Source organism: Trematomus bernacchii, unplaced genomic scaffold (assembly GCF_902827165.1).
Source record: "Trematomus bernacchii unplaced genomic scaffold, fTreBer1.1, whole genome shotgun sequence".
Lineage (NCBI taxonomy): Eukaryota > Metazoa > Chordata > Actinopteri > Perciformes > Nototheniidae > Trematomus > Trematomus bernacchii.
In genome coordinates, this window is record NW_022987593.1 from 2,413,652 (window position 1) to 2,437,858 (window position 24,207).

Genomic DNA, 24,207 nt, shown 5'->3' on the forward strand with positions numbered 1-24,207 from the left:
CAAAAACTGATCAACATTATATCACTACTTTCCGATGTGTTGATACAGTTTTGAGGCCATAATTCATAGTGTTATAAAGCACATCATATTTAAACGCTTGTGAATTTGTCTTATATGACCAACAGTCTTCATATTTACTCGTGGACAGACCAAGCTTTTCGTGCACAACAAAGATGGATACATGTTTCGTTGTCTTAATGCACAATACGTGCACATGGGAAAGTAATGATATGAAAGGAATACATTCAGACAATAAGGTAAAAAGGGGAACATAAGAACACTATTTATCATACTTTGCAAAAATGTACCCTATACTTTTTAAACTTTTAACTAACACAAGGTGTTGATCAACATGCAAGTTTGTTACAATACTATACATGTGTTTATTGTAGTCCACCTTTGCGTCTCTAACATGTTGTAAGGATGTCTGTCCAATAGATGGCAGGATTGAGATGAATTCAGATTCTCATTAGCTGAATTTCACTTTCATTTTAAATCTTAAACAAATGTTTATATCATAAAGTTTGATATATATTGTATTCATTCAAATTGTATCATTATTATACATTATTTAAAACAACATACTGTAAGTACAGTAGTTGATTCAGTCAGTTTTGATTAAAAAAAAAGTCAGAAAGTGCAGGTTTGAAAGTTTCAGAGTAACTCATTGCATGCCGATGATCTATTATCTGTTACAAGAACATGATGATAATGGTTTCGATTTCTTCATTTATTTTAAATGTTCAATAGAAAGTGAAATGAAAGAGGAACAAGGAAAGAGAACACTGGGAACGGCTCTTGTGTAGCGACATACCTCTCTTGAGCTCATCAACAAACCATCTGTTATATCCGGAGATTTAAATGTGCATACACAGCCAACGTAACTTGAAAATCTCCATAGGAATAACCAGAAAGTGATTTTGGTTTCTATGTCTGTACATATTTAATAGAAAAATCCTTCAAAAATAAATGCTATGTCTGAAATATAATCTACAAGTCCATGGCAAAAGTAAACACAATAAAATAATTCACATTCAATATCTTTTTCAAATTTGACTTTCTTTTTATTGCATGTAAAAAAATCATAACAGCAGTTAAAGGTTAGTCCTATCATTGTTTTGACTGAATGAAGTAGTGACAGTGCCTTAATGTGGCATGATGTATGAAGTTGTGGAAAAACTAATCAACACACAGACACACAGAATTACAATATTCACAGATTGATCAAAACAGTATTCACACAGTGCTCAAAAAAGCGTTACATTTTTAAGTTGAATTGTTCATGTTAGACTTTCAAATTAAAAACCTTCAAACTTTTATAACGGCGTTGCTTTTTTCCTATCAAATACGAAATGATTAACGCCGATATCTACAATTAGAACAAAGCTTTTACGTACAATAGTAAGCTGCTCCATTGCGGAGCAGGGCTCAGAACAAAAACCACGTTCCCTGAAAATATTGTTGCATCAAAGAAAGCCAGTATCAGATTGAAGAATGAAACCAAAAACAGGCCTGAGAGGATTAAGATAAGTGTCCATTGTGAAAAAACGTCCACATTGCTGCCAAAAGTTACACAACATCCTCATGACCGACTATAAAGAGGAACACATTTTTGGTTTATAAACACACCCCACTTTTGTATAGAGTAAATAAGTGGACATCATGTGACATGGGGAAGCGCCACCAATATTTTTCTAGTGATCTTTGTTCCTGGTTAGAATAAGGATATGAAATTAGCTGGGCCTGAATGTTCTGCAGCAGCGAGGGGTAACATCGGATTTAAAGTTAAGTCGAGGGTCGCGACAACTGCATCATCTGGCACATTTCTGCTTTTGAATGGTTCCTATTTTTACCGTCTGAAACACACAGTATATTTTGTAACACACTCTTGTCCTTAACACATGTTATGTTACCACACACACACACACACACACACACACACACACACACACACACACACACACACACACACACACACACACACACACACACTTCCTAAAAAATATGATTCAACGTTTTTCTTTGTAACGTTGACATCATTTGACAAATGACAGTGAGAACAAGGGCCAAAGCTGCCAAAAGCTACATTCGTTGCGTGGGCACAATTTAGAAAAATGTCCCTCCAATAACCAAACTCCATCAGAGACTTAGTCCTCATTAGTTATTATTTTCTGGTGATTTTACACATCCTCAGATCCTCATGGGGTTTTACAGGTCACAGGGCCTTACATGACCCCATGCCTTTTAGTTGTCCGTCACTGATTCAAAAATATATCCAGATCTTGTTTAGATTTAGACTTGATTTTAGAGTGTTCACCTATTTAGCTAAGGTAAATCAAGCTCAAACAAACCCTCTGAGAACATCACAGTAGTACAAGTTAATCCTGGTTATAGTTGTTTGCAGTAAGGAAAACAGTGAGATTAGCAAACAAGGAAGTGTTGATTTCAAAGGTTGCTAGTACATTTCCACATGCCATGTGACAGATACTGTCTTCTGCAGAGAGAGAGGGGGAGGGAGAGAGTGAAAGAGCTATTAGATTATGTATTGTTTTGTAGGAAGTAATCTTCTTTATTAGGATGTTTGGAGCATTATAATTACCTCAGGCCGGACTGTCTGGGCATGATTGATCCTCTCCTGAAGATAAACAGCAAAAATATTGAATATCAAAGCCTGGATGAAATCTCATAGAGTGCATTCAAAACAAAAAGTAACAAAAGTTGTATAATACACTGTTTTAGAGTCAAAATATGACATACCTTGCTCAACAGGTGAGTCAGATGTGTCGACTGGCTGATGGCCACCTGGAAACAATAAAAACATTTAACTGTGAGTTACATTGGGGTGGGTGTAAAACCATCAACATAATAAGAGAGTTTTTGACATAAGCATAGGCAGATCCCCAGCAGTGAGTTTCCAAACATGAGTCAGGTTTTATCATGAGTGGAAAAACTGATTGGTACCCAAGCTGAGTTTAGCACAAACCATGGAAAACCTACTAAATAAATATATACATGTATTTACGTATACACATTATATAAATACATTACACATCTGAAAGCCAGAGGAAAGCAAGAGAGTGAATTAGACATGAAAATAGTGAATGCAAAGACAGGAAACGTTCTTGGTCTTGGATAAACATGTCCTCAAGCAGAACAATGAGCAAGGTTAAAAAGAACATGCCCTAACATTCCCTAGCTTGGAATGTGACCTGTCTGTGGTGAGTGACTTTGGTTGATGTTTGGCTCAAAATATGCAGTCCAGGAGGCTACTGAACACGTATTAATCAGTTACATATAATACATACAAACCAAGGTCATTTAAAGACAATGTTTCATATATTTTAGCTCACTAAACCACTCACTTATCTGTCTGAATTTCTGTTGCAGATATTTAGTGATTCAGGCAGCTCAAATATGCTGATAGATAGAGAAATCAACAGAGATGATTAGAACCTCTAAAGTAAGTCAAGATGAGCATACCCATAATAAGGGGTCGTGTAGAGAACCTCCGGCCCACTGTCAAGGAAATGACGAATAAATTAAAATCAGATCTCTATTTGAATCACAACACTTACGCAAGACCCTTTAGTACAATGGCAACAATGGAAAACACTCGACCAGTTTAGACTAATGACAGGTTTGCAGTTGCTACACAGTTGGATTCAAGCCAACAATAAAAGAGTGTACTTTCCCATCCTGATTAACTTGTCTACTTTTACAGGTTTTTCCACCTCCAACCATTGTGGCGTTAACTTTCATTTATTTGAAGACTATTTCCTGTCAGCTCTTTATTGTTTACAGAAAGCCACTGAGGAAATCTGACCCAACATTACAGAATGGCAGTATCATATGGTCACAATATATACCTCGATCAAATATCACAGTAAAAGGGCTGGAGTGTTTGTATAGTATCAATCAGTAATACTGCAACTACTCACACCTGCTTATCACAAATTAAAAGGACATTATGAATGATAAAGCAAGCAAAACGATCAATGTTCAATCGTTATCCAAATTGATCACCAGTTAATCGTTTTCTTTCCATAGTGTTAGATAACGTTATATACTTTTAGGGATGCACGGTATGTTCTTTCAGCTGACAAGGATTTCTTAATGATACATACTTATACGAATGTACCACTTTTGGTCAATACTTATCATACATCTGTAATACATTTAGCAGACACTTTGTTCAAAGTGGCTACTAAGCCACATAGTACATACTTCTGTATTATTTGTGGCTGTCTCGTGTAGACTAAAATATGGATGTAGTACATTTGTTTGCTTCTTGTTTTATTTAAAGGAAGCAGGAAATCCTACATTTAACTGGCAAGGTCTGTTTTGTCTACCCTGTACTTTTTCATATGAGTCATGTCATCCTCAATAAAAAAATCATATGGTTAATATTAACCGAAAGACAAGCAAGTGCCTGTGACTGTACTCACGTTGAGATCGCCTTTTGTAAAGCAGCAGCATCAGCAGCAGCAACCCTACGATCAGGGATCCGATGACCACCAGAGGAGCGACTACTTTGGTGGTGTGATCCACCTCTTTCTCCTGGGCACGTCCTGAATAAAACCAAGAAAGATTACATGTGTTAATACTTTAACTCATGAACAAAAACAGTGAGCTTCTATTGGTGAAATCAGACTGGTTGGATGTTCACCCTATATTACTCTAGCAAACTACTTTCACTTTAATTTCCAATGTGGTCTGCACAATTTGGCCATAGGAAAATGACTGTCTGCTGTATGAAGCAGGTGTGAAAAACAGCTCTTTTGAAAGGGTTTTCAGTTAATGATAATAAATAAAACTGAAGAAAAGCTGTAGTTCAACAACACAAAAAGCATTAACCGGTAGCCTGGACTGTCAAGCATAGCTTTGTTTGTGAGGAGCAATGTTTTGAAGTTTTTCGTAACATGACAGTTCAGGATACAAGACATGTCGCAGCCTGTCTACTAGGGATGCCAGAAACTGACCATGATCAAATTCGAAAATCGGACAGCCCTGGCGAATATTAATCGATTATTCCCCCCCCCCCCCCCCCCCCCAGCGGGAGGGAAAAATAAAAAGTATTTTCGCAGAGCTTGCATTTTACTTCATTTGCACTTGTCAGTTCGAAGTAGTTCCACGAGGAACTCTTCTTTGAACGTGCCGCTTTGTTCCTCTTTAGTTGTGTTGCACGTGTGACGGAGAGGGGGGGGGGGTTTACAGTAAAACAAACAGGTGGTGTGACCAATGGCCATTTACAATTATTAATACTATTACTATTATTAGCATTAGTCTATATTTTGGTTGAAACTAAGCCAGGAAAAAAAAGAAAAACATAAATAATAATAAAAATATATATAAATAAAATCGAATTTTAAAAATAATTTTCGATTATGGAGACTGTAACGAATATTCGAAAAATCGAATAATTGCTGGCATCCCTACTGTCTACTTAGTGAATTATGAAGCAAAACAACTGAAGCAGAGATGTGTTATCATAAATAAATACAACTGTATGACCTGCCAAGAAAAAGCTTATTAAGACTACAGTTTGACACGTTTTGTTACTGTGGGATAATTCAGTCCTCTGTCACGCTCTGCAGCAACACAAATAAGATTAGATAATATAAGATAAGATAAGATGGACCTTTATTAATCCCTGTGGGGAAATTCAGTAGTTTAAGAGCAACAGGGTAGGATTGAAAAACAGGACAGCACAGATTCACACAATTAAGGATAAAATCAAAGATATAAATGATAAAATAACTATAAAATAAGAAATGAATTCAAAATGAACATATATACATATTTGGTCATGTGTACATAATATTTACGTGTGTGTGAAAACAGTGTGTATTTTATGTTGTTAAATAATGCACCAAGTTGGCTTGGGGTTCAAAGTCCTTTTTAGTTGTGCAATCATTAATGAAGGTCTGTTTATATGTTTTATTACTCCAGTTATAGTCATTGCTTTCAGACTTCAAGTAAATCCAGACCTCAGATGTAACAGTGGCTGAAATGTTTGTATGGCATTTCCTTGTGTGAAGAACAAGTGAACCAAAAGGCCTAAAAAGGTATCAAGCGAGGTAATCAGCAACAAATACCTTCGTTTTCTGGCTCTGGTACTGTATATGTGGCCTCGTCCTCTTTTCCTCCACTGACATTAAACACTTTGCAAGTGTAGCTGGAGAAAGTAGATCCGTCCTTCAAAGTCAGCTTACTGGAGAGGTTAAACAGACCACTTCCCACTACAGTCGCCTCCATTTGAGCGCTTTTGGTCCACTCTGTGCCAAACTCGTCAAACCAGCGAAGTTGACCTTCTGGATAGCCACTGTCGGACTCACAGATCAGGGTACTTGTCTGAGGGTCGAATTTTATAGCTGGTTTGTTGTACTTGGCTGTAAAGGATAGAGGGAGGAAAAACATGATCATAAAGCCGAACCTTGCCCCATCATAAAATGACACAAATGAAATATCAAGAAAATGTTTGTCTATCCTTATATTCTGAAAGAAGTATAAAGTGCAATATGTGGTAAGCAGCAATACATATATTAAAGGAACTGACTTATGTAACATTGAAACTGAAAGTAACTAAAACCAGCAAGGGGAATACCAATCAGATAAGCCAGGAAAGTCCCCTGGATCTCTGAATTGTCTCAAGTATCAAGACAGCAATCACGTATTACAAATGCATGTTCTGTTAGCAAGCAGAATAAACAAATGTTTAGAGAAACAACTGTACTTGCAGTGAAGATATTAAATTAGTTAGCAGAATAGGATTTGACTCAAAATGGTCACCTATTGTTGTGCCAAATAGTTTTCAAAATGTTCCAGTGCAGTGGTCAACCACGGCTGGAGGGTCTCACCTGTGACTCTAAGGCGGGTTTCTTTGGTTCCATGACCACGTTCTGTCTCCATCTCACATGTATATTCTCCCTCGTCCTTTACAGAGGTGTCGGTAATGAGCAGGGAGACGTTCCTGTTTGTGGTATTCCAGGACGGCTCAGCAAATGAATAGCGTGACTCTGCTGTAGTGTCACCTTTGTGAAAAAACAGTATGTCTTCAACTCCCTCTTTTTTCCAATGGACCCAGATGAGTTGTCCATCCTCTGCTTCCTCTGAGGGTTTGTAAACACACTCCAGCAATGACTGCTGGCCATATTTTCCCACATTTTCAGCACGGACTTCCACATTTATAAAACCTGAAGCAGAAAATATTTTTGTTATAAAGAGACACAAAGCTACATCAGTAGCAAACAGCATTTCATACTTGAAATTCTAAGATTACAGCAAAATGTACCTGCATGTCCAATGCTGATATGGATGAAAGTGAGCAAAAGAAGGACACCATTTGAGGCCATGCTGATTTATCTGAAATCACAAAACAAACACATACTCGTTTTAATATCTAAAGTACAAAAGGGCAGTCAAGTTCGCTATGCACCAAGTTAACAACTCCTACACTTCTCGCCCTTGTGACGTCACTATTGTTAAACTTATTTACACAATGATAACCAATGATGTTCTGCTGCATTGTTCTTCTGAAAGCACTCTTTTCATTATACCCTGAACAATGACACATGGAAGCACAAAGAGCAATATGCAGCTCATCAAAATGAATTGGTCAGTTATTTTTCTTGAAGCATGCACTCATAGCAGTTAGTGTTTTGATGTGAACTTGCTAAAGACCAACATTCTCAGAGTTCAGGTACTGCACAGCGTGTATTGAGTGCCAAACCATGGCGGTTCCTTTGGATATTTTCTTCTGCCCTCCAGCTATTTGGAAAAGATATCTCACGATCTGATTTCAATTTAGGTTTGCACGTTTGTTCCTTAGTTGCCATAGACACCTTGCATTCATGGGCTCTTTGATTGAATACACCTGGCAGACAAAAAGAGCTTAAAAATGGGGGGCGTGGGGGGTGAGATGATAGAATGTGTTACTCCGTTATTAAGTTACAAAATGAGTTTATTGTTGCTTGCCTAAGTTCTCCCAATAGCATAGTATACATGCATGCATAGACACAGGTGTTCCTAAACAGACCAAAGACAGGTCAGTATGTCTGCTTGTGTGTGTTTGTGTGTATTTGTGTGTGTCTCTCCCCTCTTCCCCTGATTGTCTCTCTGCTGCCTCTCCCTCAGGTGATCCCCATCCCATAATCAAGGCCTACATAAAAGGCCTGAGGAAAGCTACAGTCTCTCTCTTCCACACATGGCCCTGTTTTTGTGTGCCCAAGTTTTCTTTGTTGAAGAAAAAAGAAACGCAGGGTTAGAGTGAATAAACTAAAGATTTGATTATGGGATGGGGATCACCTGAAGGGGAGGCTGCACCTGCAGGGAGACAATCAGGGAAAGAAGGGAGAGACACACCCAAACACACACAAACACACACAAGCAGACAAACTGACATGTAACACAGGTAAAAGGAAGCAAGAGAATTCATTTTCTCTACATATTCATTCATGTTTATAGAAACAGATACATGAGCCTTAGATTGTCAAAGCCTGCTAATTTGCAATACTTGTCCTTTAAGGGCCTACAAACTGTAGAAAGAAACACGGAAAGAACAAAGTAAAAAAAAAAAAAATATCCTAAAGTTAGACATCTGATCATCAGTTACAACTTGCAAATCTGTTTAAACTTGGGTTTGAAATGATTCTGGTTTCTGTTTGAACCGTCTACTTTTGATTTATAAAGAATGTGCCAACAGCGAGATCTTATCAGCGACGCCATCTTCTGTAAAATGTTTGTTCACAGGCTATACATTTTTCAAGAAGGTTGGGTATTAGGTTCTGATTCAGACCTGCACAGTACCATAAATGCAACCAAAGCAGTTGCTCGATGGTAAATGGGCATCTTAATGCATTTAGGTTTGTTTTTGCAATACTGCTCTTTGTTGCTAGAAGTTTCTCATATTGTAACTGGATATTGAAAATCAAAAACCTGCTTGACCAGCTTCCCACTCACTTTTTAAGTGTTTGTATTTACTTTTACTTTCACTTGCACTGCCACTTAATGCTGCAAGAAATAAAACAGGGGAGAAAAAAGCAAAGTGATAGTGAAAGAGATATCCACTTTAAAAATGAGCTACCACTTGAAAGCTCAAGAGTTGACACATATTAAGCAATTTCTTCTTCACTTCAGAGAGCTGAGGAACACATTTCTGTGATAATCCCCGTGCTCTTTTTTATTTGCTTTCATAAAGTTAAGTGTTAGACCCAAGGATTGTAGCTCACTCTGTCTCTCTGCACTTGCAACAAAATTGACAAAATGTACTTTATTTTGAACTCACTCAAGTTTGAGACTTCCCAACATGATCAAAACGGGACAGGCTTTTGCAAAAAGAAATGTGTCTATTTCCCATAACACAAAGGGGTAGGGGCAGCCTCCCATCACCAAAGCAACTTTTGTTTGTGGATTTTAACTCAGTCAATCAGAGAATTCGTACTCAATCACAGTGCGAAAGAAGCACAAAATAAATATCCTAACCAAAAGCATAATTATGTAACTGCAGCTGTTGGCCATGTTCTGAAAATCTTGGACAGGGTGAATACACATCCGCACTCCCACACAACCACATGAGGATTGAATCCAAGAATGTATCCTCTGATTGATACACACTGGTCACATATATGGATATGCACTGCATGTGGGGTAACATCTAGCACATTGTGGTTTACAACAGCAATACAGTTTATGACTGAGTGTTCTCCTGGGACGTACTGTCATAATTGTTTTCCTTATTTAAAAACATGGATAATATGACCCGAGTGGCCTGGCCTTTTTATTCACTTCCTATTTGGATACTAACTATGGTGTCAACGTCCTGAAGGCCCCTCTTTCTCAAGAGAACTTGAAATGATATACACCTGAACCGTTTTCTATACTAAATGATCCTAAGTTTAAAAAAACAAGAGGTAACCATGAAGTTGTTCCAATCAGTATGACGATATTAATAATAATAATCTTTATTATTATTATTATTAGTGGAAAGACAGGGCTGTGAAAACAATATGGTTATATGCTATATGCCTTAGCCATGTACCAGAACAGATCCAATATTCAGAATGTTGACCTCTTAATAAAAAAGTATCTTTTCTTATTCCATCAACCCAGGGTTCGAGTTATAATCTAAGCTTTATGGGGGTCTTTAAAACTAACACTCGTCATCGTCTCGTTTTCTTCATGGAAAAAAAGGTCGTTGATGAACATAATTCGCACACACACACACACACACACACACACACACACACACACACACACACACACACACACACACACACACACACACACACACACACACACACACACACACACACACACACACACACACACACACACACACACACACACACACACACACACACACACACACACACACACACACACACACACACACACACACACACACACACACACACACACACACACACACACACACACACACACACACACACACACACACACACACACACACACACACCTCTACTTGCCAGCACGCTCACAGGCATAGATTGCGCAATAATTTATTGCGCACCTTGGAGATGAAGTGCAGGCATATTGTCATTCAAGAGAGCATACGATGCGTAGTTCTTTTGGAAAACACCTTTTTATTTTAGCCTATTTACCTCGTTAATGTAAATAATACTCATTACATTGACACATGCATTATTTGTGATTAAAATAATGGTTGTTGTTGGTAATGTATTAGCGACCCCCACAGATGTATGATTTAACTGCTTTCATGGGAGCTCAGACCCTCCTTATGGGAGCTCAGCTCCCATATAACTCGAACCCTGCATCAACCCCTCTTCTTACTGAAGAGCGTTTTAAAGTCAGGAAATATTTATAAACAGTGATCTAGAATTCAGTCCTCACTTTCATCATTTCCTGAATTTGTGCAACTTTACCTCTGTCAAAACAGCAAAAACCATGGTGATGATGACTTTTGATGTCTTGATAGCCCATGCAACACTCACTTCAACTTAAAAAAAATGGCAATTGAAAGTCCCACTAGTTAGTAACACTGCCTTCAATAAGACATTTATTCCAACATAAACTAACATACATAAAAAGAGAGTGGCCGTTAGTATTACATATAAAGTAAACACATGCAATACTGCACTATTCTACCAGTATCTAACAGCAAAGGTGTCTGAAGTAGCCCAGTTTTGATTCTGCAAGGCTTCTCTACCTAAACGTTTACCACTGTGTTAGTTATGGCAACAACGTTTTTTAAATAACAAAAACAATTGTGTGATTGTTATTATATTATTATTATTATAGTACAAACAGACTTCATATATCTCAAAGTGATATAATACTTGTATTGTTGAATTTAATGTGACAAACATATTGTGTGGAAATCAAAGGCTACAAGCAACTTCATTGTGCATTGTTTATTTAAGTCTAAGTTAACAACGTCTATGTCAGCTTACTGTTGTGACGCTTGTGCTGTGTATGCACATATTGTAACTTGTCGGACGTGTCTGTTCCGTATTAGTTATCTAGAGAATAAAAGAGGAAGCACTGTAAAACATTCATAACTTTGGTATTTTATAAAGGTTTTAGGTGTAGAAGAGTTTGGGGTCATGTTAAGTATAGCCTACCAGTGGAGCTATAGGCTACTGTATTTGGAGCGAGGTTGAGCTCACGAGGGCATTGAGTAGATCGACTTTCCCCGTAAACATAGAAACAATTAACACATCATTCCAGAAACATATCATACACACACTATCGTTTCCGTACGTTAAAAATACAGTATTTAAAGGACACTATGCCACTATCGAAAAAAATCGAAGAAAATCCTAATGGAGGTTAACTTAGCTACATTATGTAGCAACACGTTGCCTACATAACACGACATGCCATGATGTCGCCAATATAACACAAAATGCCACGTCAAACTCACCGCACACGCTCCTCTAGAAGGCGACTTCTCTTGTCGGTGGATCCCTCGTTTATCTGACATCTGCATCGAGTGCTTGCAAGCTTCAAACACAACTTTCACTTTCATTCTGAATAGATGGGCGGGCTACAGGGTATAGGCTACATCAACACTGGCTTGTAGGTGCTTTCGCGCAGTTGTGGCACTGAACACATTTAAGAAAAGAATGACAAAGTTATTTGAACAACACTTTGGTCCACTCTACTTTTCTTTAATTCGAATTGCTTAAAAAAAGGCTTGCCAATATAGCCTTCATTTTACAATGGTTATTCTTTATGGATGATTCACAACTTTTCCCTGTCAACTTTATCATAAATCTAAATGTTAACCTTGTCTTTTTAGTTCATAACATTTTAGCTGGAGGGTAAAACTACAAAGAGCTGCAGTAAAACAACCATAATTTCTACATTGTAATAATTTTAAAAAAGTACAATAAACACAGAAAACATGGTCAAAATGGTTATTTAATGTTCTTTTAACACTTGTGCCATTTCTTAATTTCAATTTTCTGCAGTGACTTACATCCAGCAACAGGAACTGATATAAGATGCAAACAGAGATATCTTGCATCATAACAGACGTTAAAAATAGACACCACAGAAATTACATTTCATGTACCTGAAATGTAGGTCGTCTGCCATGACGGCAGGCTGATACGGCAGTCACACACGTGACTCAACAAGACAGAAGCAGGAGGGAGTTTGAATTTTGGTTAAATAATGCGACAATGAAATGTATAAAAAGATTTGTTTCTATAATTCCATTGAGAAGAATAATAGACAAAAGTAAAAGCAGTGTTGAACATAGAAAAAAGGCAGAGCTTTCATAAGGTCACTTTTCAAATCCAGGATGGGTTTACAAGAAACACTTCAGGATCAACAACATTCCATCGACCCACAATGGAAAAACTAGGCCTTGTTGACGCACGTTTGATGCAAATCTTGAAACCCAACCTTGTTTGATGCTGTAGCCTAACACACAAAACAGGCACACTTTGTTGTAGAGTAAAATCACCTATAAAAACATGGGGCACTCAAAACCGGCACTGGGGTTACAGTTATCTAGGCCTAGTGACTACAATATAAAAAGGGCTTATTCCAATTCAGTTACCTGACATGGGACCTACAGTACTCATCTGAAGACTAATGTTTGCATCCTTCAGATCACAATAACAGTAATTTATGTGACTCATATTTGGCTCCTTAGTGGATGATAATATAATCAGTAGAAAGATTCCAACTTCATGCAACAACAATACAACAATTATTCCACAGAAAAACAAACAGGTTAAATCAATAAAAAAATCTTCACAGTTACGTTTCTTCTCACATTCATACTTTACAGACCAGACGTGCATGCAAGATGGATCAAAACTGAACACAGTGCAAAAGTGACAGCTTTTGAATTTGCTTGTGTTCTGGAAACTGCTTGTATAATCACATACAGCTCATGCTGTCTTAAATAATCAAGGGGAGATGTTGATAAGAGAAATATGATCTTTGTACCCTGTCTGCCATGTCTAATGCGTAACAGGGGCAAAGGCAGACTATTTGAAACATGTCCATAGAAATACATAAAGTGCTTCTGTCAAAACAAACAAACAATAAAAAACAGTACAAAACGACCTTAATAAAAGAAGTATCAAAACAATGCACTTGGGGGTTGTGAAGGTAACTGGTGTCTGTTGGACATCAGAAAGAATTACTGCAGTACAGACAAATGGGACGGTATTCCTTGTTAAAAAATAAATAATTAAAATAGAGACAAGTTCAGAGATGAGTAGATGAAGGGGGTACGGGGGGTGGCGGGGTCATTAGGGATTTATCCTAGGATGAGGCTGGACTTTCCGCCAGGGGGATTTCTACGGCCAGAGGGATGTCCCCCGGCAGTATCGTCTGCTGGAGGACTCTCTTCCTTCTGTTCTGCAACCGCTTCAGGCTCCGGGGCACTGTTGTCTAAACATATGAAGTTCAAAATTCAAAACATTAACAGTGGAAAATTCACCATGGACTTGTCACAAAAATAGATGTGTATGCGTGTGGTTATATGTATGTGTTTATGCACAGGCAATGACTGTATGTATGTGTACAGGTACCATAGAAATAGAATTTTACTATCACTATTGTACCATCTATTTCTATGACAGGTATCAACAATGTATGCGTGTTGTTTTTGTGATATTTATCCAAATGTTGTATGTAATATCGGACCCCTGGTTTACAGTCTATAAAACCAGAGGTAAAACTGTGTGATGTGACCAGAAAATAACAGTTGCTTACCATAATCAAATTGATAATTTTCTCCGTCCTAAAAAAAAAGAAAGTCAGAAATGAATACACAAGTGACCTTTGTGGGACAATAAGGGAAGAGGAAGACAGACAAATATACATTCTTCTTCTTTTGCTTCCCTATATGTTTGCTTGCCCTAAGGTTTCACTTCATTTTTAACTACCAAAGCTCATGATCTCATGCATGATCTTACGGGATTGTCTGCAGAGGGGCTGCTGCCCTGGTTCCCTCCTCTCCTCAGGGGGGCTGACGGTTCTCCACAAAGCACACCTGTGGGCTTCCCACCTGGAAGAACAAGGACACATGATTGCTCAGATTAAAATGCCATTACACAGTAGGTGCAAAGATTAAATGTAATACATTCTCAATTATTTTACACAGACAAATGTACTGATCTGATCATTGTATGATACATTTCCTCAACCAAATAGGTTTGGCTAAACTGAGTAAATTACCATTGGCAAGTACAATACTTTTTGTTGATGAAAACGATTATAGCTATCAAAAACAATGCGTTGTTACTAGAGCATATAACATTTCCTTTAATTTTATATTACTCGTACAATAATTACAATGTTCCTGATCTAAGGGCAGTGTATCACCTGAAATGTTATGGCAAATAACTTTGTTAAATGAGTTAGGGTAAACTTTATCAGGTTCCCTATGAAAATTGAGTTTGAATCTAGGAAAAATTACACCAAATTCATGATGAGTGAGTCCTGTTACTCTGTGGCGCGAGTCTGCTGCTGCAGATAGCAGACACTTTCAGCTTTAGTTTGATTACAGACACTTCGTCCAAAAATATAACAGTATTAATTACAGTATGAACCTAAACTCAAATTTGTTCTCAAATCATCTGTAAAGTTTTGTGACTGCATCTTGTATGGTTGGACACTATTGCAGTGACAAAATATAAACACCTGGCAAAGAACTTGTTTTCTCTACAATGTAGTTCCCACTACAGCAGTGGTTTCCAGATCCACATCTTGCCATGAGGACAAACACAAAGACTGACAAGCTAAAAATCATACATTGCTCTAATGCAGGGGTGTCCAAACTTCTTTCACCGAGGGCCACATACAGAAAAATATACGAAGGGCTGGGCCAGTCACTAGATGTACATTGCCTCATAAGTTAAGTTATACGTCAGGAAAATTGATCAAATGTAGGTCAATTATGCTTGATACTTGAAAATGCCTTAAGAAAAAGACAGCTTATATCACAGCTCTCCATAGGGTTTCATTTATTTTGTTGGCAGCTCATCCCTCAGATTGCTCATAATAAGGGGAAATATGAAGGGTATATTTCAAGCTTGTTAGGTAAATAAGTTATTGGGCGTTTTTTGTATCAACTAAGATTTGTTAGAAAATGTTTCCAACTTTAGTTGACTGAATTTATTTGAAAAGTGGGCTTATTAACACATGAATACTACTGTGTATGTGTATGTTTACATATATATTTAAGAAGTACAATATAACACAGGCACAAGTTTCATTTGTGGGCCGTATTACATTATACTTTTAGAATTTGCTGAGGGCAGATTCAAAATGGTCCGCGGTCCGCATTTGGCCCCCGGGCCGTAGTTTGGACACCCCTGCTCTAATGGCTGGTGAATATGCAACATTTACATTGAAGCTTAAGCTCCATTAACAGGGCATTTGTTTTGGTTATCAAATGATCACAGGAAATAAAGCTGTTTCTACAATCTTTTCAAAAGAGTAAACAAAAAGCACTCAAATGTCCTTCAAATGTCCAAATGAAATGCAAGAGCATTGCCTCCGGGTTTTTCCATGGTATGAGGTATTTCCCAGAAACGATTAAAACACAACTGGGGATATTGTTTGTGGGACAAATGCAATCCAATGACCTAATGGGATGACCTCATGACCCACATTGTGCTGGACATTTCCTTGTATGCAAGTTCCTCCTACATTTACTCCTTCATTTTCTTTTTGTGCTTTCGATTTTGAAGGTTCCACTTTCTTATTAAATGGGTTTCTGACAATAACTCACATGGTCTAATCGAAAAAAAAGAATACATGTCCTTTCCTGCTGCTTTTTCTTCATGTCTGTTTTGGCTTAGTTTTTGATCCTAGGCTTATTTCCAGTCCTTATCTAAACAAGGCCAGTCAATGTCAGTGTTTCCCAGATATAAACCTCACATGGACCACCTAGGTATATTAATTGCCTCCCAAGTATATTTGGAGATCCATTTGAACTTATTTTTCTTATCCGCACAGCATGTAGGATTATTCCACAATAACCTACTGAGGACTGCGTCACCGCTTAATGGACTGAGGCGTATTGCCCACAAAAGGTCAAATTGTTTTTGGAGCACATTTTTCTCATGAGCTGAGAATTTGGAATGCAATCTTTATTTCTTGGTGGGATCCATTCCCTTGACACTGTATTCTTCTATTGTAAATGCATCTGGGTCACACTTGTATACTGAATTGGTAAATCAGATCATACAATTTAAATGTCTTCTTTTGACATTTTTGAAATGTCATTCCATCGACCCACAACATTTTTCGAGTAGGTCCTGCTGACAGACTTTGACTTTGGTTTTAAAAGTAAGCTATATTTATATATTTACATTTGATGCTCAAATCAAACTTTCTGGTCTGCAGGAACTTTGGTTTTATTGTCAACAGTGAAGTTAATGGAGGTTAAAAGTAAATAAGTACATTAACCCAAGTGCTGTTCTTAAAATCTGTTTTTAAATACTGGTTTTAACATTAGTAATTCCTTTTTTATTTTTTACAGGAAAATACGGTATATTTTTGTTCACTACTTTCCGCATACAGCGTTTGTTTGAACAGTAGATGAAGGCCTCATTTGTGTGAGAATGTGTTTATAAAGTGAAAATAAAAGCAATATTAGAAGGTTTCGTATTGTGTTTGAGGAAATTGGTTGGTTAAAAAAAGAAAAACTATGATCCTAGTCGTAAAAGACTTAATTACAGTCAGGACAAAAGCTCATTGATGTAATTTATTGCGAGGGGAATAAGGATGAAGAAGGAAATGTCAGGGGGAATGTGAGAAAGCTTCAGTAGGCGTTCAGCCTGTTACCACGTAGAATGTCACTAAATATCCTCTGTAGGAGTTTAAGACTTAGAAGAAAAACATACTTTTACTATTACATTTGCAAAAATATGCGCCCCCTCCATGTAATACTTTGATGTTGGATTTTACAGCAATAAATACATAGGCAGTACCCACTGTTCTGAGTGCATAGAAAAGTCAACCTTTATAACTCAGATCTTATGCATGTTGCGGTCTTATTTGTACTTTGACATGACTTTTGACTCTTTTTAAAATATTTACATTTGATTTTTTTTAAATGAAATGAGTGCCTTGCTTGCAGTAATTTATTGAATCAAAACAACTGATTCAAGATATTTCTTTATTCTTGCCATCACACAGCCCTAGTAAATATGGCCGTAGACAGATGTTGGGATTAATGGAGAAACACCATTGACTGAATATCTACTGATTGAAAGAGAAATCAACTCATCATGTGAGCACCTAAAACATGTAATGTTAAGAAGCAGCACTGAGCACAGCAAATGTTATTCCTATGTATTCAGCTGTCTCAGGTTTTGACTAGCAGAGAATCAGTTTGGTTCTGCAGCAAGAGAACACCTTGTATCTCCTTTGAAGACAAAACAATATTCTCTACTTTGTTTGTCATCGCCATTGGGTGTGTGTGTTCTGCTTTAGTTTTTTAGTCACACCATCTGTAAATGTTTTGATAACTCGTCAAAAATAAAATGGGGAACTGAAAATGACTAAATAAGCTTTAATATTTAGAGAAGAGATCAATTGTACCTGGTGGGTTGTTCCTCCGATTAGCATAGAGGTCCTCTGGCTCAGCGAAAACACTGGAGGCCATCTTGTTTTTCCGGACGGGAGGCTTATCCCCATCTGGACCAAGTGAAATGTTTGAGGCACCGCCAGGAGGGCGCAAGATCCTGCAAAGAGAGAGATGGTCAGAACTGTTCCTGAAAGCTGGATCACACTGGCTGATTGTTCTGGAGAGTCTTTTCCCAGATCCTAAATGAATGTAAAATGTTTGAACCTACCTAATGCTGTGGTTTAGACTAATGATGTGATGTGCAGAATTAATCAGTGAGAAATACTTTTTTTATTTACACCTGTACACTTGTGTCAATAAACAAAGGTTAACACTTTTGTTAAGCATAATTTAACAACCTGCTACCCTAGGTAAAATGTAATGACTTAATCTGTCTATCAAATGTTTCAACTCAACAGAGTGGATGTCGAGTATCTTTGTCTCGACAGCCAGACTCAAGTGGCGAGGAAAGACCAGTTGGTCCCTGCCAAAATAAAAAGGTCACATCAAACACGTCATTAATGTTTCAAATGTAAGTTTAAGTGACTAAAGGAATACAAAAGCATTTCCTATAATGTGTCTATGTGTGTTTTGAATGTGGGCTACAGCTGTTCCCCTGAAAATATGAATTATGTAAACAATGAAATGTGATTATTAATGCAGCGGTTTTGGATACTTTGTAAGACCAATTTATATCAGCAAGGGTAGAATTATATTTAAAAAAAAGACTTATTAGTATAATGCAACACAGTCAACACCACCCAAACCAGAGCCTTGAAAATCTTTACTTGGTAAATGCAGCAATATTGCATTATACCCCTGAACTTGGTGTGCCTGATAAACTAAGACAAGACAACTAAGTATTGGCTATATACTTTAAGGTGGCAATTTTACTGTTTACATCGTTATATTTATATCAATATTGATAATTTAATAAATAACTAACTAATTATAAAAAGCAAGACAAAATAGTAATTGCATACTGTAACATTGGCCTTGTAACAATGTGACTGTCTAGATATGATTGAAAATGCACCTTCTTAACCTCATAAATCACTACAATCTCAATCGTTCATTTATTTATCCTGACAGTTTTTCGTCTTCGAGATATCACCGGATGTGGGATTAATTTCCCTGCATCTCTATGATGAAAAATATACATGTGGCCGGGTTATTGTCAGGTGTAGCCAGCTGTAACATGGCCCTCGCCTCAATGCGGCCACATGCAGGGAAACCTGAAAGATGTCTTATTGTACTTCACTGGTCTCCTCGATCACTGATCTGAAAACCATGGGGGCCCCACCCAACCGGAATGACACCCCATACATATATAGTTTTCAGACAATAAAAACGCAAAATAGGAATATATCATTATTAAATTGAGCTGTCCATTAAACAAACGTGTTAGCGTTGCCTAGTCTGCACTAGCTAGCTAAGAAGCTTCTCTACAAAAGAGAGGGCACATGTGTGCTATGTTGCTAACGTTAAAAAATGGTCCATCCCGACAGACACAACGGGAAGGTGTGGTACTAAGATTTTTCCTAGCATCGCCACCCCATGCTTAGTTTCGAGCATTTCGCGTTGGAAAAGCAATAATTACAGGAAGGGTTCGGGAAATTAAGTCTTCATTTTGAGGTTAACCTATGTTAAGTTAGCGTTGATGATAACATCAGAGGATGCTGGACTTGTTGGCATCATGTTGGCTAACGGGTAACTGTCTGAACGTCGTCTTTTACCTGGAACTGCTTTTAGAACCAGGCTCCATCCCTTGATATATTTTCGTCGTCGTCATTATGTTGCACTAGGAGTCGTTAAATATGTATAAATCTGAAGAGATACACGCGAATTACACTTTCATTAGCTGCACTTCACCGCCTCATCATTGTCTATCCTAGCCAGTGGTTCCAAATAATCACCGTGCTGCTTCCAGTCTGAGAGCACCAGTGTCCAAGTGACCAGAAGGAGGTGGTTCACTTCCGCTCCAATTTTCAGAATAAAACATATTGGCCTGTTAAATAAAAGGTTAGGGCGATTTGTTTAGATCATATCAAATGTGTAATGCATTTAATTACGCAGTGCATCATTGGAGATTGATAGCTATTTCTCTACGATCCCGTACTATTGTGAAGTGACGCATTTTGATTGTAATTTGATGGCAAACACATCGTGTATCCGGTCTGTCGGTGCTCATTTCTGGCTGACTCTTTTTAGTATATCCAAAGATGCTTTGGTACCCTATGTTTGGTACTAGGGATGCAGTAAAATAATCCATGGGTTTGATACAGAAGTTACTGTGTTGAAATGGCATTTCTAATCTTCAACCTACGTACCACCAACACGTGATAAACTACTCTATGATTGGATCCGGGTAAATTAATTAAAGGCATACTTTTCGATTATTCTCCTGTCTGGCGCCCACATTAATTTGATAATTGGGGAACAAACAAATTCTACTCTGCAGAGAATTACACATTTACCACGCAAGGATTATTGATAACTACCATGGGATTACACTCTTTATTGGAAGCAGGTCATCCTTTCTGGTTCAAAGTTTTATTTCGCAGGAGTGATAAATAACAGGCACTGAAACTTTGACAGGCCTGTTTGCAGTTAACAAGTGCTGATTAGCAGGGCTTACTGCATTATAGTAAAAGTAGAAAACAATAATCAAACTTCACACCCTATACTACATATGACAACATTAAAACTACCTTAGTTTGACCCTGAACATTACACTTTTACACAATCTCTGGTAAAGCGGTTAATGGTTTCTGATCATTTGCATTCTATATGTAAAAAGGTGCTTAAACATATCCATAAAAAAAACAGTGACACTTGTTTAAAAAAAACCCTCAATTTATTCCAATAATACATTTTCATAACAACAGATGTGAATTTTAACTGCAGGCTTTAATTGACAACACAATAAAATTCCACCTGAATCAGAAACTCAATGACATAAGTATAAAAACAAAAAAGGACCAAGGAGTTTTCTATAAAACCTCCAGAAATAAAATCAACATGGCAAGCTTTTAAAATCTGCAGCACATTAGTCTCACTGCAGCTTACACTGCAAAGTTCAGACATGTTAACATAAGAATGACATTATGGATGAATCTATTAACTGTGCCGCTGCCTTGGAGCATTTTGTAAAAGTATTCCACTGGATGGTATCAACACTGGTCATGAAGATTTGAAGATTTGAAGATTGGGCATAACAAAGATGTTCAGGGATGAAAAGGGGAGGTAGGGATGTTTGTAGGAAACAGTCTTTAAAGAGAAAAGCCACCGGTTTGCTGTTGGAACACATCAATCGTATCTTCATCCTCCATTTCTAGCTGCAAGACAAGGTTAAAATGTCAGTTAATAGTCTGTAAGTATTCAAATCAAAAGACAAAAAAAAATAAAACAATTCAAGTGCTTCTACTTAACTAACTTAGCGTGGAACAATATATTTTGTGAGTATTACATACTTGACACATTACTGCCTTATTAAAGCATTTGACAGAAGTAGCTCAAACATGACAGCCGCTGTTAGTGCTGCTGTCAACTCAGTTTGTTTCATTTTTTTCCTCCATTAGTTGGACTCTGATCTTGTTTATCCGAACTGTAACACATTACATACACTTGGAAAGGGATGACGCAAAAGTAGGAAAACTCTCAGGACAGTCTCACTATAAAAAGTAGCTTCACAGCAGGTGTTCAGAGAGGACTTTGTTTACTTTTGTATTATGCATTTAAGAATGACGTTATTTGGTTTTCAGAAGGACCTTTAGACCTTTTAAATCCTGTTGCCTCATCACATGCTTTTCATGAAATACTTATTTGCTTACTGGAAAGAATAGCTATAACAAAGAAAACTGACAACGTGCAAAACAGTCAGAAAATGTCCAAAGTAGCAGTACTGTGAGTTAGTAGGGTGAAAAGCAGTGAAACCTTACCTGCGAGGGTGTGTCTGTTTCATTGATGGGCTGACCGTCAAATCGAAATCGTATCTGCCTCATTGACAGCCCCTATGTGGACAGAAAAATAAATGTTATGTTTAAAATATTAAAAGGAAACATTATGGGCACCCTAGTGACTCAAGTGCGGACCATGAACTGCAAAATAAGAAAGTTCATGTTGCTAAGAGGGGATGTTCTTAGAGAGCCCCACTTTCATTGTTGTTACAAGTGTATGCAACAAATATAGACAAATTAGCAAGCCAACACCTCAAAGTACCATAAATGTAATAACAGAATTGGCTTTGCAATGTTTTGTTTACATCATTTTTTGATTCAATTTAATTAATTAAGACAATAGAAATATGAGTTACAATAAACTGATATGCACATTTGAGAACAATGGAGTCTAGTGAATAATTGTTATGAGCATTACCATTAATGAAGCAATTATGTTCTATTGCCCCTCCCTCAGCTGAGTCCTTAGTCTCCAGTTTAAAACCACCATTCAGGCTACCAGCAATGCAAAGTTAAATATGACATCTTTGGAGGAGTTGTAGTAATTGTGTTGTAGTCTCACCTGCCGTTCACAATAAGCTTTCATCAGTTTACTGAGAGGAGTGTGCCTTTTGATCTTGAATTGCACCACTGAGCCATCCTGCCCTGCCACCTTCAGGTTGATGTGCTCATTGTTCTCTGTCTTCACTCCCTCCTAAAAAAAAAAACAGAAACAGAAGTTTAACGTTAGGTTGATTGAAGTGATTTAAGGAAATTACAAGATGCTTTGTCAACTGTGGACTCCAACATGTGCAATGAGACCCCCTAACCAAAACATTTCACCCCTGGTCAGACTATGTAAGATTGATGTACATTATGTACCTCAATTAATTGTGCCAAATGTATGTATAAAGTACTCCCATTATGTGTGTGATTTACATTTTTACCACAGTTTAAGTTACATTAGCTTTGACTGGACTGGGGATTAGCTAGCACTGAAAAAGGAGCAACATTACAACTTCAACGTTAGCATTTAGCATTAGCATTAAACAATCGAGAATGGCCTACAATGTATAACAATGCTTAATGGAATAGTCAGAGTGGTAAATAACAAATGACACGTATTAACAACCCTGTAATCCCGAGACACTCGGGCGCTTGCTGGTGATGATTATGATCATTTCATACGAGATCCGCTGATAGTTAACGGTTTGTATCAAACAATTGATTTAGGCCCGGTGCTGCTGTGCACTGCTCCCCAACGTTACTCACTTTTCTTCGGTTCTTGCAAAGGTTACCTGGACATGTAGTGACTAGATCACAAGTGGCATTTATGATGTATTGGTTAAATTGTATTCAAAAAAGCTCTGGAAATTAATTTACATTTCAAACAGCCCGAGTCTCAGGCACATTAGCCATGTTAGCCTATTATGCTAACTTCGCCCGCTTGCTAGCTAGCTGTTAGCTAACGCGGTAGCTCTGGTTTGTGCTTTAATTATGCGAGCGTTGACAAATTCGCCTCAGATGTGGCATTTCAGTGAACGGTCTACAACTATGGCATATGGATTGCTGTAAATAAAAGCCGGTAGAAAATCCGCTCCTCACCTTGGGTTTTTCGTCTGCCATGGCTTCTGCTGTTGCTGCGTCTGTCTGCCTGCGCCTGTTATGCTGCGGCTGCGCCGTTTGTCCGGCGCGCCACTTTGCTTGGGTTGGTGCACACAGCCAAAACAACTGAGCGCACTTTTAATGTAATGTATTAAATATGTATTTCCTCTGCATGGACCCTGTGTTTAAATATTGGCAGAAATTAAATAGGAGGCTACTTGAGGAATAAAAGCATAGCCCACTGCTTTGAACTAAATCGATTTGATGGACATAGTTATTTGTTGCTAGTCAGATTTACATTTAAAATAACAAGACTAATATGACCAAATACCAACAAGTAATGAAATACTGACAATTAGCTAAAACTTGACCAGCAATAATATCAACATTGCAGATGTTAATGCATCATCAATACCAATCCAGGATTTTGATAAAGAATATAATAATGACAGGGATCATTCTGCTACATGTAGATCTTTTTTTTAAATTTTTTTACCTGTAATAGTTAAAGTATTATATACGTGAAAATACACCTCAACAACGTTATGGTAAATGAGCTAATGCATTAATATTCGTCCCTGC

The 24,207-nt window shown here is 37.6% G+C and overlaps 3 protein-coding genes across 4 annotated transcripts; all 3 read right to left on the reverse strand.

Moving 5' to 3' along the window:
• Positions 1-1,040: 1,040 nt before the first annotated feature.
• Positions 1,041-12,008, reverse strand: zgc:174863 (uncharacterized protein LOC100136852 homolog). 2 transcript variants are annotated; one of them, XM_034130255.1, is made up of 9 exons: positions 11,903-12,008; positions 7,292-7,362; positions 6,858-7,193; positions 6,096-6,389; positions 4,446-4,568; positions 3,481-3,516; positions 2,758-2,802; positions 2,600-2,635; positions 1,041-2,494 (listed from the first exon to the last, which is right to left on the reverse strand). In XM_034130255.1, exons 2-8 carry the CDS (start codon positions 7,350-7,352, stop codon positions 2,601-2,603), a joined length of 930 nt encoding a protein of 309 aa, XP_033986146.1. In that variant the 5' UTR covers positions 7,353-7,362; positions 11,903-12,008; the 3' UTR covers positions 1,041-2,494; position 2,600. The 2 variants fall into 2 exon arrangements, with proteins under 2 accessions (XP_033986146.1, XP_033986147.1); XM_034130256.1 differs by lacking the exon at positions 3,481-3,516.
• Positions 12,009-12,384: 376 nt separating this feature from the next.
• LOC117481566 (jupiter microtubule associated homolog 1-like) lies at positions 12,385-20,006 on the reverse strand. The gene is made up of 5 exons (XM_034129295.1): positions 19,819-20,006; positions 18,058-18,200; positions 14,421-14,512; positions 14,218-14,245; positions 12,385-13,893 (listed from the first exon to the last, which is right to left on the reverse strand). The coding sequence occupies exons 1-5, from the start codon at positions 19,872-19,874 to the stop codon at positions 13,760-13,762; spliced, it is 453 nt and encodes a 150-aa protein (XP_033985186.1). The 5' UTR covers positions 19,875-20,006; the 3' UTR covers positions 12,385-13,759.
• A 911-nt stretch (positions 20,007-20,917) lies between these two features.
• Positions 20,918-23,698, reverse strand: sumo2a (small ubiquitin like modifier 2a). The gene is made up of 4 exons (XM_034130506.1): positions 23,626-23,698; positions 22,604-22,735; positions 22,024-22,095; positions 20,918-21,420 (listed from the first exon to the last, which is right to left on the reverse strand). Exons 1-4 carry the CDS (start codon positions 23,644-23,646, stop codon positions 21,355-21,357), a joined length of 291 nt encoding a protein of 96 aa, XP_033986397.1. The 5' UTR covers positions 23,647-23,698; the 3' UTR covers positions 20,918-21,354.
• Between the last annotated feature and the right edge of the window lie 509 nt (positions 23,699-24,207).